Source organism: Salvia miltiorrhiza, chromosome 8 (assembly GCF_028751815.1).
Source record: "Salvia miltiorrhiza cultivar Shanhuang (shh) chromosome 8, IMPLAD_Smil_shh, whole genome shotgun sequence".
NCBI classification, from domain to species: Eukaryota; Viridiplantae; Streptophyta; class Magnoliopsida; order Lamiales; family Lamiaceae; genus Salvia; species Salvia miltiorrhiza.
Genome location: NC_080394.1, coordinates 11,550,415 through 11,565,660, shown reverse-complemented (window position 1 = coordinate 11,565,660; position 15,246 = coordinate 11,550,415). Strand labels below are relative to the sequence as shown.

Sequence of the window (15,246 nt, the reverse complement as noted above, 5' to 3'; positions counted from 1 at the left end):
TAGTGAAATCTGATGGACTCATAATCATTCCAGCTATAGGAAACTATTTGCCCACATTTTTTCCTGAAATGAATTTGCCTTCAATTACGAGTTCCCCAAGTTTAGTTACTATTAGCCTAGTGTCATTGCAAAGCTCATTAGATGAATCAATATTTCTAAAAAGCAAGATTATGCATCCCTCTTAATTTCATGACTCGACAATCGTGAACACTTGATCGTGTTTAGATATTCATCCGAGAATACCTATTCATCGAGGTCCACTTGTCCATCTTCTTTGCGAATGTTGTTTGAACTTAGGGAAACCCTTTCTTTGATAGACATTAAAGACATGATGTCATCATTTATCGTATCAATCATCTCATTGGTGGGGGCCAAGATAACTCTATTCTTAAACATTTATAGGTCAAATGCATGATATGTGTTTTCCACTATAGCTGCAATAGGATTTGTTGCATCACGTATAAGAATGTCTTCAGATAATGTCACAACAGATTCTCCATCACCAAGATTTTGACTTGTAGTACAGTCACCTATTTTAAGTATCCATTCCACAAATTCTTTGGTTTCTTCTATATTCGAACCAGAAGCATTTGCCTATTTCTTATGAGAAAATTATTATATGTAATATGTATATTTGAAATCAAAATGTACTTTTATCAAATGTGTACTCATTCATTTTTTTTTACAGAGGAAGACAATTAATCAAAACTTAAATAGCAAAATAACGAATTTTAGCTAATGAGAAAAATATATTAGACCAACCATTCTGACCATATAAATACATACATACATACATAAAGACAATTAGTAATTTTTATATTTTTTTCTATTTTCTAAAATGGAGGATGAACTCAAAACAAAATAAACTTGCATTTTTTTTTTAATTTTCAAAATTAATAGCTATAAAAAATTACACTTTGTGGCAATCTAATGGTATACCGAATCTAGAGCGTGTAGTACTACCCCTAGACAACATTATTGATGTTATACCACTCGAAGCTACCTGAAGTACTACCCTTCCTACGTATGATCGAGTATAAGGTGTTCCAAATATATGTCTTTCCTATACCACCATATACTTATAGAAAGAAAAATCCTCCCTACACTACTATCAACCAGGACCATTATTTTTTCATAAATAATTCTTTGCTTATCTGTCAAAGAGGGAAATAGACATATAGTTTAACGTTGTCTTTTTTCATTTCTTCCATATTGTAAAACATTTCTTCTAATATCAGTAGATTCTCTTAATCAGATATGACAGTTTCGTTTGATAACGACATGCTAGGAAAATTGGTTAAACTGGTGAAATTAGAAGCAACTTCTCAATTTCAACCAATGCTAAGTTTTTTATTTGATCATCTGTGAACTACAAATCTGTTAAAGAAAAGTCATTAGAACAATGTAATATCCAAATTAAAACTATAAACTATAAATTGTAGACATATTCATAAATTATTTTTATTAAAAATTAATTAAAATTTTGAAGAAAAAAAAAAGAATGAATGATTATTGAAAAAAAAAATTAAACGTGGGATATGTAATTGAAACTCAGATGTTTCTGACCATATACATACATACATACATACATAAAGACAATTAGTAATTTTTATATTTTAATATTTTTTTTTCTATTTTCTAAAATGGAGGACGAACTCAAAACAAATTAAAGTTGCATTTTTTAATTTTCAAAATTAATAGCTATAAAAAATTACACTTTGTGGCAATCTAATGGTATACCAAATTTAGAGTGTGTAATACTGCCCTAGACAACAATAATGATGCTATATCCATATAGAAAGAAAAATCCTCCCTACACCACTATCAACCACGGCCATTATTTTTTTCATAAATCATTTTTTGCTCATCTGTCAAAGAGGTATATAGACATATAGTTTAACGTTGTCTTCTTTCATTTCTTCCATGTTTTTTCATATATCATTCTTTGCTCATCTGTCAAATAGGGATATAGACATATAGTTTAACGTTGCCTTTTTTTCATTTCTTCCATGTTGTAAGATATCTCTTCTAATATCAGTAGATTGTCTGAATCAGATATGAAAGTTCCGTTTGATAACGATATGGCAGGAAAATTGGTTAAACTGGTGAAATTAGCAATAAGCAACTTCTCAATTTCTACTAATGCTATTATTTGATCATCTGTGAACTGCAAATTTGTTAAAAAAATTCATTAGAACAATGTAATATCTAAATCAAAACTATAAACTATAAATCTTAGACATATTCATAATTATTTTTACTGAAAATTAATTAATTTTTTTTTTTAAAAAAAGAATGAATGATTATTGAAAAAAAAATTAAATTTGGGATATATAATTGAAACTCAGATGTTAACTAATTAGTATTTTGATGTATATGATTTGCATATGAATCTAAAATTCGTTGGAATAAGTTGATGTATATATTTTGCATATTAATGTAAAATTCGTTGGAGCATTATATTGTTATTAATTGTACAACTTGAAACTCAAAAAATGCATATTAATGTTATATTCGATGGAGTAACTTACATATATTATATAAGTGATATTATTGATTGATTTTATAGATTTATATATTATTGATTTTTATAAATTTTTTAAAAGATGGAGTTTGATTAGAGGTGGAGATTGATTAGAGATATTGAAAAATATAAGAATGAATGAGAATTGAGAAAAATTGAAATAGAGTGATTATATGCCGCCACGTAGGATAGAGTTTATTTTACTTTTATATATATATAGATTCATAACTTTTTTATGTTCTCTATATAGAGAACATATTTGCAGTTCTCTACGGATCTTTTCTCTATATATATAATGGATCAAATGAGAGTCACATCTTTTCGTGAGAACGGAGAACCATGAATAAACACACACACACACACACACATATGTGGATCAAGTGAGAACCGCATCTTTTCGTTAGAACGGAGAACCATGAACAAATACATAAAATATAACAAATGTTAACTTAAGCGTTTGTGCCATGCCATTGACACGATCTAGGGATCAAATGTTAACTTAAGCAGTTTTTTTGTAATATTAACAAGGCAACTTGCCCAGCCTGTACCCTAGTCTGCTGACCCGACCAGGCCTATGCCCTGCCCAGTGTGTCTCTACAGATCCCCACTCTCATATGCAAGCGTGCCTCTTCAGATCCACTCTTTTTCCTATTCAAAGATCAGTCCCTTGGCTCTGTGTTTTCACATCAAGAATTATTTGCAAATGAAGAGATGTCAAAGGGGCTTCTTACTTCCCAAAAGGATCCTCCTACATCTATATATAAACGTTGGTTTATCAAGCATACATAAGAAAAACACTTCGAATGGTTGATTAATATTTATCAACTAATGCAACGTTATTGGATCAAATGACAAAGACATTGTTAAGAAAAAGATGATTTTTCCCAAATGAAATGAAAATTGGATTAATGTAATAGGAGAGATTTATCATCCCTTAGCTGGAAATATATGGAACTATGAAAGGGAGATTAAGTGGAACAAAATTGACTGAGTGGTGGAAACGCTTATTTCTTCTATATTTTGGACCTTATCTCCATGGAACAATATGTTATTGCTGAAACACGAAAGAATTGAAAATATTATATTAAAATACTATGTACGGATGGTATGAACAGCCCAAATAAAAATTCTTGAACAACGAACAACCAATTCAGATATTCACAACTAAGAAGAATGCCAATATACGTCTATTATCTAATTGACTCAACCCAATAGTACTTGTTTTGGAAATGTCCAATGCCAAAGTCATTGAATAAGTAAGTCGTCAATTCCTGGACTATGTAATGTATTTTATCTTAAAGTAAAAAGGGAATGAAAGTTTGGGTTATAATTTAAGACTAATTAAAAAATAATATACATATATATATATATATATATTTGAGGAATACAAATATATATTTTGAAAAATGATACATGGAGTATTTTTTTTTGGTGGTGGTGGGGGGTTATTTAAATAAAATACAAAAACCCCGAAAATGGTTAATATCTGGTAAGTCACGTGCATCTCGCGTGATAATATAATTTCGGGCTTCACTAATTCGACCTTTCAATCGAATACTATTACAGACCTCGTCGCATTTCACAAATAAAGAAACCCTAGTTCTTTCCCTACCAGTTTTAAATCAGAAAATAACATCTTTGAATGTTGAATTCCCATATTTTTCATCTCTGAGGCCGTGTTCAAATCGGAAATGGTGAGCGCTCCAACTTCTTATTTGGTTTGTATTTTTAAATTAAAGAACGTGAATGACTAGTTGCAAATTTATGACTTTTATTGCGTTCCGCGTTATTGATTCGTTGGTTTTAGTAGTTTATTTGGTTTTTCACCGATAGATTTGGCTCCTAAAGTGAATTTTGAGGTGTTCACCTTCCTCATTGGAATTGAATAAATTGCGTGCGTTGTTATCATGATTGTGGCTATAAATTAGTTGTTTTCTTTATCATATGCATGTATTTATTTGTGTATATATTTTGGAATTTGGTTCTGTGAACTTCTAATTTATAGCCACAATCATGATAACAACGCACGCAATTTATTCACCATGACAATATATAATTTTTATCCAAAATTTATATTTTGGATAGAAGCAGTAGCTGATGCCATGAATATGATTTTTTTTTAATCGATGGGTATTTTCTATTGCTTGCTGATTATTGATGTTTGTCCTATATTCATTATCCACTCGATTGAAAACAGAAATCTGATAACTTATACAGGGTTCGCCACTCATAGCTGGAATTGCTGTTGCTGCTGCTGCTCTAGCAGGTAAATATAGCATTCAGGCATGGCAAGCATTCAAAGCAAGACCACCAACTGCCAGAATGCGTAAATTCTATGAGGGAGGTTTCCAACCAAAAATGACTCGCAGGGAAGCATCACTTATTCTTGGAGTCAGGTAAATCTAAACTTTCCTTCTTTTGACTGCAGAATGCAGAGTGAATATTATGTAACTATACTTCAGTGCTGTCTTTTCTTGTGCTGCTCACTTTATCATGCAATTTGTAATGCGTGGAATGGCTGGCTTATGAAATGTCTTGGTTCTAACAACTGCACAACAACGTATCATGAGGATGTCACTTTTTTGAAACTAATAGAGTTAAGCTGATTCAAGCTTGATAGTTTTTCTAGAATTCGGGATTATTTTGTTCATTCTGTAAATCAGTTTGTCTCACTATTACATTGAACTGCTTTTAAACATGTGACTATATAAGTTCATACATTGGAGAGTGCTGAACTTTAATAATTGGTTGGGCTAGTCTGCAATTCAAAGGTTTTGGCTTAAATCTAGCTACACTTAGTTCTGAGTAACTTGTCACTTTTTTGTCTTTTTCTTTCCTTCTTTTAGTGTCACTGTCCCTACATAAGTACATATAAATGAATGAATAATGATATATATACATATATCCCAGTGTCTTGTACTCTAATAAATGAATAACTCTAATGTTGGTAGTTCTATTGATATACATATTTATATAAACATATATGCTGACTTGCTCGTAATCATGATTGTCATCTTTTCCCCAGTCAGTTTGTAAGTACATAATTTATCATGTAAGATTTCTGTCTGTCCATTTTCTGTTTTAACATATTCCTACTTCGATTCGTGGGCAATATAAGAGCTAAGAGTGCATTTGTTAACTTACTAATTTTCTTGATTAGGGAAAGCACTCCACCAGATAAGATAAGGGAAGCACACAGGAAGGTGATGGTAGCAAATCATCCTGATGCAGGTGGTAGCCATTACCTTGCTTCTAAGATTAATGAAGCTAAAGATGTGTTGCTTGGGAAGTCTAAAAGTGGTGGCGACTCGGCTTTTTAATCTTTACACTAGGGCTTCGGCAAAGTTTTGACCGTACGAGTTTGTGCCTGACCTCTAAAAAACAATTACGTGGGGGGGAAGATCTTCAATTTTATTACAAAAGAAAAGAATATATTCTTTGGGCAGGGGTGTAATCTTTGATGTGCTTGAGTAGTAGTACCGGCTGCAGTAAACCTTGTGCTATTTACCCAACTCTAATTTCTACGCTTAGATGTGTATAAGTGAAGATATGCTTTACAAGGATTGCAATAAACTATTAAATCTGAATGGATTGACTTCAGAATTTCGATCCGCTGATTGTGCTCTATATTTTAGCTGATTTTGAATTAATTTATTTTGACGAGGGTAGAAAATGCTTCTTTTTTATTTATAAATGTTATGAGCAGGGTTAGAGTTGCTACTTTGAGGAATTATTTATACTATTTTGGTCCAGTCTGGTATGGAAATAATGGTGAAGCAATTTGTATTCTCGGTCTTAGAAAAGGAAACAATAAGAAATAAAATATTTATCAATCGCGTCTGCAACATCTGATGAAAAGAAGAATGATATGTCGAGAAATTTAGGTTGAGTACTTCTTAACCTAACAGAAAGCATAAGAGGAAGCTTGATCTGAATTTGAAACAGCAGAATTTGTTTGAAGATTGATTGCATTATGTGATTTGTTGCAAGAAGCAGCAGCAGCGAGCTCAATCCCTATGACCATAAATCTAGATGGTTTTTGGTGTGTGAATTGGAATGCATCACATTCTCGGCATAGAATTCCGCTTGTTTTTTGTTTTTTGAGATCAATTAGTGGGTATTTGTAAAAGTGTTTGAGAAAATAAACTCTTAAATAGGTTATAAGCTCTGAAAATAAGCTTCAAGAGCTCCCAAAGAAAATAAGTTCATCTACCTCGATTTATTTTTTTTCATTATTTTATAAATATTATTCAATTATAATTTATTATTTTCATCTTATACCTTTCAAGTTCATTTATCTTTGAATTTCTTTCTCTAACTAAAATTCACTCTTTAGCTTATAAGCTCAATTATTCAAACATTTTGACAACTTATAAGCTCTTGAGAAACTACATCTTTTTCTCAAAAGAAAAGAAAAGAGAGAAACTACAGCGCAAATAACTTATAAGCTCTTTAAACTAAGCTTAGAAATAACTTATAAGCTCTTTAAATTAAGCTTAGAGCATCTGTAGCAGAGAGCCCATATGAACTCTTAAAAGTGGTCACCACCATCTAAGAGCCTCCTCCCCATGGTGGCTCTCCACCTGGGCTCTTAAATTTTCTTTTTTATTTTATCTTTATTTTTAATGTTCATTTCAATTAATTTTAAAATTAAATTTAACAACATAAATTTTAATAAAATTAAAATTAAACATTACATTAATTTTAAAAAAGATAATTAAAAGAACATTACAATAATTAAAAAAAATTGCCTTTTTTTCAAATTTTTGCCGTTACTTTTTTTTTTTTTTTATCTTTTTAATGCATCAAATTATTTGATCGGTTGTGCATTGCACGCGCCCAACATTTTCTCCTTCAGAGCTCGGTGCGTGGGCGAACATCCGGAGCGCTCCTTGTGGGCGCGGTATTGCTGTATTGGGGTGGGACTCAGCTGAGCCGGGCGTGCGCCGCTCGTCGAGCCCCCACTACGGATGCTCTTAGTCTTTGTAAAACCCTTCACTCAGTTTATTATTGCACTCTAATTTATTTAAGTGCAATAGTGCCTCAAAATGAATAACTAGTAGATTCATACAAGAATTTGTCTATAGGGGTGCGTTCTCTTTGGTTGTAAATTTATTATGGGAAAATAAGGGATAAACAAAATTTCACTCTTTAAATTATTTCTTTCTTTTCCATCATTTCCTACAAAATAGAATTTGACCCTTTTCACTACAAAGTCCTTTGTAGTGAAAAGGAAGGGTCAAATTCTATTTTGTAGGAAATGAGGGAAAAGAAAAGAATGATTTAAAGGGTAAAATTTTGTTTATCCTTCATTTTCTCATGATAAATTTACAATAAAAGAGAACGCTATAAGAATCAATTCTAAGTTATCCTGTGTTCAGACTTATAAACCACATTATGTACAGACTCAAAGAGGATAAAACAATTATTAATCCGTCTTAAATTTGTTTCCCAGAAACTGCATGATTTTCGAGATTAAATAGATAAATGATTCTTCATTCGAACTATCAACGTAAACACTACTATTCCCAAACTCAAGCAAAAGGCGCTTCACAATTTAAATTTCAAGGTCAATCACTTGTATCACCAATTTTGAACGTTTTTGATAATATGCTTTCAACTTGCACTTTTACTTTAAAAATCCTCAACTTTAAAAAAAATATGTTTATATAATGTCTTACGAAATCCAACAACGTAATGCTGAATCACCTCGCGAAATTCTCGGGATTTAAGTACATTAAATTATGCAATTTTTAACAAAGGGACTCATTATTCCATCGTCGAATTCAGAAAGACATGACATAAATTTATTTATTTTTTTGAAATTGAGATTTTTTGAAAGGGTTTTTTTTCCAAAAAAGTGAAAATCTTTATTGCTTGAACTCGGAAATTGACTTGCAGATACTTGAAAATCTTAATTGTTTGTACGCAAGCACCAAACAGCTTTACAGTTAATTGGGGATATACCAGATTGAATGTCAATATTAATTCTCAGGCAAAGGGAAATTGGAAGAGGCTCTCATAATTGAAACGTCTATTTTGATGGACATGACCTTCTATAAACAAATATATAATGTTACATACATAGAAGCTCCAGACTCCATTTGATTCATCTGCAGCATACAAAGTTATTTGATAAATGAGGCAACTAGATCACTCAATACAAACTAGGATACAACATACACAGAAATTAAACATCAAGCACATAGCTTCTCAATTGGCATTTCCTTCAACTTCGAGGCTGTGCCCTGTTTTATCCTGCAAATCAACATTCAATATCAATTCTAGAGTAATAGAAATAGGGTGAACAAACATGAGCTTAGATTGCTCTAGTTTCCATATTTTACTATTAAATAGAAAGAGTAATATGGGAGCTATACGATTCAACAAGCATCGCCTCAACTTGTAAAAAACTCCATTGTAAGCAAATGTGGCAACAGTCATAGCGTCTAGATTTCAAAGATTGAATAGCAATGGGGAGAAAAGGAAAAATATTCATTCTTTGACATCAACCATAGGTACAAGTGCCAATATTATCCTAATCAAGGGAGTGCGTTATCTTTGGTTGTAAATTTATCATGAAAAAAGAAGGGATAAATAAAATTTCACCTTTTAAATCATTCATTTCTTTTCCCTCATTTTCTACAAAATAGAATTTGACCCTTACTCATTCCTCCTTTTCACTACAAAGAAGGGATAATATTATCCCTCCATTTTTGGTGTGATAATATTATCCCGCCTTTGTAGTGAAAAGGAAGAATGAGTAAGGGTCAAATTCTATTTTTATTTATCCCTCATTTTCTCATGATAAATTTACAACCAAAGAGAACGCATTCTAAACCTTCAACAGTTTGTGGTAAAACAATCCACCTGTAGATGCAATTTTTTCAAACAGATTGGTTTGTTCTGGTCTCAAAGCAATACTTCGATGGTGCAGATGCAATTTTTTCAAACAGATCACTAGGTAAAACGGCCAGACTGAAACATATGCAAAAGTTTATGACCCCCCACTTAGCCAGAGGAAGCAGAAACATACACTGGAAAAATCAACATAACCATTGAATTGAGAATTCCCCAAGGCAAAATAACAACTTAGGCAGCATACCTTGCTCAGCAATTCAAGTCTCTCAAGAGTAGAAATTAGTTCTCCACAAAGCGAAAGCATGTCCTCGTTATCATCTAGAGAGGTGTCATATTCAATTGCTTTATGAGAACGTCTGTAATCATGTGCATATGAACTGCACGTAGGAAATGCATCAGTTGAACATAAATAAGGATTAGCAGCATATCTTGAAAAAGTGCTGTACCTATCTTGAAAATGAGAAAGGATAAGTCCATCAAGATTTGTGATAGCAGAAGCAATAGCATGATAAGCTTAGAAGCAGTTTAGAAGCTTATAAGCTCTTCAGAAATGTTTGCCAAAATATGCTCCTAAAAACTTATAAGCTGTGAAAAATAAGCTCTAACAGCTTATAAGCTGCCAAATAAATAAGTTCCTCAAACCCAACTTATTTTTTCATAATCTTATAAGCAACAAACATTTAACAAAAATAATCCTACTATAGTTTGTTATTTCTATCATGCACCCCTCCAATTTCTTCTCTCTTTTTTATTTCTCTCTCTAACTCACAATTCTCTCTCTAGCTTATAAGATCAATTATCCAAACACTTTGACAACTTATAAGCTCTTGAAACATCTTACAAGTTGTTAAAGCTTATGAGCTCTCTAAAATAAGCTTAGCCGTTTCCTCTAAGTCAACTAGCAATATATCAAAAGTGCTAAAATATAAAACAAATATTATCAGATCATTCTGCGAACCTTGTTGAGCAACAAATATTGTTCCCCCACAGCTTTTTCAACTGCAGTTGCTAGGTTACCAAGGAATGTAGCAAGCAAAGCCAGTGTAGGCTGTTGGGATGCAGAAGCAGTAGCACCACTGAAACCTAAAGGAATGCATAGTAAAACATATTTCATCATTTTGACACTCCAGATATGAGAACATAAACCAAAGTAATAGCAGATTATAAATTTACTCACTCGCAGCCTTAGGGACTTCTTTGTAACAAGAAAATAAAGGTATGTGCTCAAACTAAAGCAGAGACAGGATATGCTCACATCAGCTTTCTGCCAGTTCTGAAAATGCATGTCATAGGGAAAAATCATAAGAACTCAAGACACCTTATTCTTTCATTCCTTCATCCATTATATTACTAAAAATAAGGAAATCTAATTACCTCTGGCCTCACAGATTCTATTGAATTGAAAAAGTCCGAGTTGCGAGAGAAAAGAGAACTCATCATTCCAAAGAGCCCTTGAACAAATCCATATTTGTCACTCTCTTCATATGGCCAAACCTTATTAAAGCCCACAGATAATAGTCAGAAAAAACCTCTTGACAGAAAATTATAGCTGTTGAATCTTTAAAGCTGCTGGAGAATAATTGAGCATAGGTACAATACCGCATTTTATGCAAAAACATTTTAAAATTACTGCAGTATGTGCTAGCCAGTTGGCATCTATTATACAAGAAATGCAACCAACTATCTGGACAAGATACACACTCACACCAATCACAGGCTTCTTATCTTGTTGACACTCAAGGATAAGATTAATGCATCTGGATCTTTACCTTGCTAAGTATTACCCACAACGAGGTTGATTATTTCCGTTTCAGTTCATCAGCATCTGAAAGATCTTCCTGGAGGATTTGATCAAACAGTAATTGATGACCCTTACTGGATTCTATGATTTCACGAACCACTTTATTCTTCACCTGTCAGACACCGAAGAATTACAAATATGTATTAGGACTAGTTCACAAGACAAAGGAATTCTGTTTGATTCCTTTAAATAAGCATAAATTCATGGCATAAGTCCATTTACAAAGATATGCTGAATTGTCTAACCTCTAGGAATTCAGATGTATCGAACAGTGAAGTTAACGAAAACAAAAATATCAGCGTAGGAGCAATCACCATTCGCTGTTTATTAACATCAAAAGAATTCTTCCCCAACTTGGTGTCAAGACGCCAAATATTTCCCTGATGCCAGTTAGTAATTTATTCAAAGCCAATTACGTAAGACCTATTGATGTACGTGTAGGAAGGACAAAACAAGACAAGACTTGACATACCTTAACAGGAAGATGTAGCGCTCTGCAAGAAGCAAGATGCTGCAGAGATCCCATTGAAAATTAACTAACATGGGCTGATGCCATGTACATAATTTCTTCTCAACACAAAAAACAATTTCTTCTGCATAAACTTGCTTACATGTATGAATTTACAAAGGCTATCAAGAATATATGCACTGACTTTATTTTAAGAGGTATACTATGACTACATTTACATCACATAAAAGTATAAAACAGTGCAGAAATAAGCATCTCTCTCTCTCTCTCTCTTTCTCTCGAAACCACAAGCAGAGAATCCTTGGAGGAAGAAGGCAGATGCCAAAAGCGGTCTTTCTTAATTTCAACATTGCATCTCTTCAACTATTACATACAGCAACAGCTCCAAACAAAAAATCCCAGCAAAACTACCTTATAATTCTTGAGCACTCCCTTCTCTCATTCATGTCTCCTCGCTCTTTACAGCAGTCCATTTCGCCTGCGAAGCACCTTCCCTTCGCGCACGCGAAACGTAACCCAAAACATACCCTAGAAAAGCTCCAAGCACAATCACACTCGCAACTCCAACATACCACGAAACTCTCGAACCAAGCCCGTGATTAGCAGCAACGCTACTGTCATTGCTGCTAGCAACACGTCCCGCACCATTCAAGACCTGCCCCGAGGCCAAGATCTCCACGGCATCATGCACCTCTCCGTCGTGGTTTCCCACGTAGGACAGCGTGAGCTTCTCCCTGTTGGCAACCAATCTCACATAACCAAACTCACCACCACGATACAGTGACCTAACGGGCTGGGGGAAGATGGGAGCAGTCAGATGGTCGGGCCTTGGCTGCCAAATTGGCTGCCAGTCCTGCCCGGCCATCCCAATCACCACATGCACAGGGTACGCCTCCCATTTCTCCCCCTCGATGCCCAAGCTTCCACAAGTGAAGTTATTTAGAGGACAAAATCGCTCGTATCTATGTACATGACCCCATAATGCTAGTGTCACATTGTTCTTCACAAGAAGAGGCTCCAAGTGATCTTGGAGCCTCTCCCTGAAGGGGCGGTCTCTTGTCTCGTAGCTCGTGGTGTACATCGGCCTGTGCCCTTGGACAATAACGTAAGGCGTCTTGGTTCTGTTCACTGATTCAAGATCCTTCTTCAAGAAGTCGTACTGTTTACTCCCAGCTAAGAAATTAGTCTCTGTCGAAAAATAAACGAAATGGACTACCCCCATGTCGAATGAGTAATAAAGATTCCTCGTAGCAGGGGCTCTTGATCCGGTTGACTCTGAGGAGTTCCCCGGCATGTGTAACCTAAGACTGTAAGGCACCCCACACTCTCCACCTCCGTCTTTGCCATAGACCGCGTTGGACCAGTCGGGCTTCCAAGGCTGCAACGGCCAATCATATTCGTGATTGCCAATGCAAACCATGTATGGAACTTTGGAGGCCACCGGTTCTATCTGGTAGAAGAAGTTATCCCACAACCAAGAATAGCCTCTCGCGTAGCTTATATCTCCAATATGCGAGATTAAGGAAGGCTTGTTGCCAATAGCTTCGAGATCTCTACTTATCCACTTAATGGTGGAGATGCTTTCCTCCTGAATGCGCACATAAGTTGAGTACGGTGTAGCAGTCCCCATGTCTCCGAACAAGAAAGCTATCGTCTCACTGGAATCCTTTATTGGCGACACAAAGGTGTACGTTGTGCTCCAACCCCCTGAATCACTACCCACCTGTCATAGTTTATGCAATATAAACACATTATGTGACTAGAAATTTGCTTAAAATCAAACATATAGATGCCAATGGCACGATGAAGCAGATCTAAAGATGAACAAACATCCCCCCCCCCACCCCACCCAAGCACTTATGTGAAAGGTCAAAGGGGGCCTCTCTCCTACATTAGGAGATGAAGCAACGAACCATTAAATCCTCACTTGAATCACTTGACATGGAAACATCTCATGAAACAGAAACTTTATTTCATTCTAAAAATAGAATGCATATGACAATGAGAAGCCAAGTTACCTATATCACTAACAACAGAAAATCATGGAAGCCAACTCTGGCACCTAAAACCTAACTCTTTGATACACTCAATCCTAACAAGATTCTGTAAATACAGTGAACAATCATCTATAAACACACAATCACATTCATATTCATGTATATATGAAAAAAAAAAAGTATCTACAAGCCTCTTGAATATGATAAGCATCATATCTCCTCAAAACAAAAGCAAGAAAAAAGATTCGATTTTTACCTGATAATAATACCTTTTCCCATCCTTCAACCCAACCATCACCCCATCATGAATATAGCCAGGATCCCTCCATCCGACGCTGTCATTGGCCGGCGCATCACACATATCCTCTCTCTCATACCGGGCCACCTCCGTACCCGCAATTGCATCCAATTCATCTCGGGTCAACCCGTATTTCACAAAGCTCTCCTTCCCATCAGTGGTCACGAACATGACCCGCATCTCTCCGTCCCCGCCTGTTAGCGCCAGGTGGATCTGTTCGGGTCCCCGACCCGGTTCGAAAGAGACCGGGTCGGACTGGGCGAGGAGGTGCTTGGTCCTCGGCAGGGGGTTGTGGTCGTGGTCCAGCTTGTCCGGGTTGATCTCGGATTCGGTCCAGTGGAAGATCCGGAACTGGTAGTCGGATCTCATGTTGACGAGCGGGATCGTGATCGAGCCCGACCCGGACTGCCACCCCGAAGACGAGGAGAGGAAGATGTAGCCGATGAAGTGGCGATGGGCAGAGTTTGCTGGGGTGTAGATTCCGAGCCAATCCAGATGCGACGGCGAGTCCACGCCGCTCCATTTGATCGTGACGGGCTCGCCCGATTTGGGAACGGATTTTGGGGTGACGGAGATAGAGACTTTGGATGAGGAGTGGGTGAGGAGGTGAGAGAGGATGGAGAGAAACGCGATTGTGTGTAATGGGTTCATGACTTCTTCAAATTTGTTTGCTGCAAGAGTTTTTCCCAGCTGGAAATGTCAAGAAGAAGAAGAAGAAGAATCGTAATGAGCTTTGTATCACACTTCACACCTGGCTATAAATAACTTACTACTTATTTGGTATAATTTCCTTTCCAAATAACAAGTGATATTTAGAAAAGTCTGACATCAACTAACAAATGAAGTCTAGCTTCAGTTTGAATAAATAAAAAAAAGAAAATGATATCACAATGATAATTTCTACACATAAATTTAAGAATAAATATTATTTTAAACTTCAAATTATTTTTACACTATCAATAAGAAGTGAACGTAGAAAAAATTGTGGTGAAGGCTATATTTTCTAAATTCTGAGTAGATTTTTAAAAGCTACTATTTTCTTATCATTTGATTTGATGATTAGGACTATTTACAATAACTTACACAAATATTGATAATTTAATCATTTTTATAAAGAAATAAAAAAGATATTTGATGGGGGTTATGGCTCCTTGCCCTTACTGGGTCCACCATTGTTCTTGAACTATTGAAAATATTTTATAACTTTAAAAGTATTTTGATTTTTTTTTCAACGTGTTTTTTAAAAAAAAAATTGTAAAGGTTGAAACAACATTATTTAAATTATCTCAATTTTCT

General features: G+C 34.9%; 2 protein-coding genes across 3 annotated transcripts; one reads left to right on the top strand and one right to left on the bottom strand.

The window, feature by feature from the left end:
* The first annotated feature begins 3,927 nt into the window (after nucleotides 1–3,927).
* Nucleotides 3,928–6,135, top strand: LOC131000992 (mitochondrial import inner membrane translocase subunit TIM14-1-like). The gene is made up of 3 exons (XM_057927144.1): nucleotides 3,928–4,218; nucleotides 4,742–4,920; nucleotides 5,685–6,135. The coding sequence occupies exons 1-3, from the start codon at nucleotides 4,216–4,218 to the stop codon at nucleotides 5,842–5,844; spliced, it is 342 nt and encodes a 113-aa protein (XP_057783127.1). The 5' UTR covers nucleotides 3,928–4,215; the 3' UTR covers nucleotides 5,845–6,135.
* A 2,411-nt stretch (nucleotides 6,136–8,546) lies between these two features.
* Nucleotides 8,547–15,002, bottom strand: LOC131000989 (probable inactive purple acid phosphatase 9). 2 transcript variants are annotated; one of them, XM_057927141.1, is made up of 9 exons: nucleotides 13,909–15,002; nucleotides 11,659–13,378; nucleotides 11,432–11,566; nucleotides 11,155–11,298; nucleotides 10,760–10,879; nucleotides 10,563–10,658; nucleotides 10,344–10,468; nucleotides 9,630–9,762; nucleotides 8,547–8,782 (listed from the first exon to the last, which is right to left on the bottom strand). In XM_057927141.1, exons 1-2 carry the CDS (start codon nucleotides 14,599–14,601, stop codon nucleotides 12,098–12,100), a joined length of 1,974 nt encoding a protein of 657 aa, XP_057783124.1. In that variant the 5' UTR covers nucleotides 14,602–15,002; the 3' UTR covers nucleotides 8,547–8,782; nucleotides 9,630–9,762; nucleotides 10,344–10,468; nucleotides 10,563–10,658; nucleotides 10,760–10,879; nucleotides 11,155–11,298; nucleotides 11,432–11,566; nucleotides 11,659–12,097. The 2 variants fall into 2 exon arrangements, with proteins under 2 accessions (XP_057783124.1, XP_057783125.1); XM_057927142.1 differs by having other exon boundaries at nucleotides 10,772–10,879.
* Nucleotides 15,003–15,246: the final 244 nt, after the last annotated feature.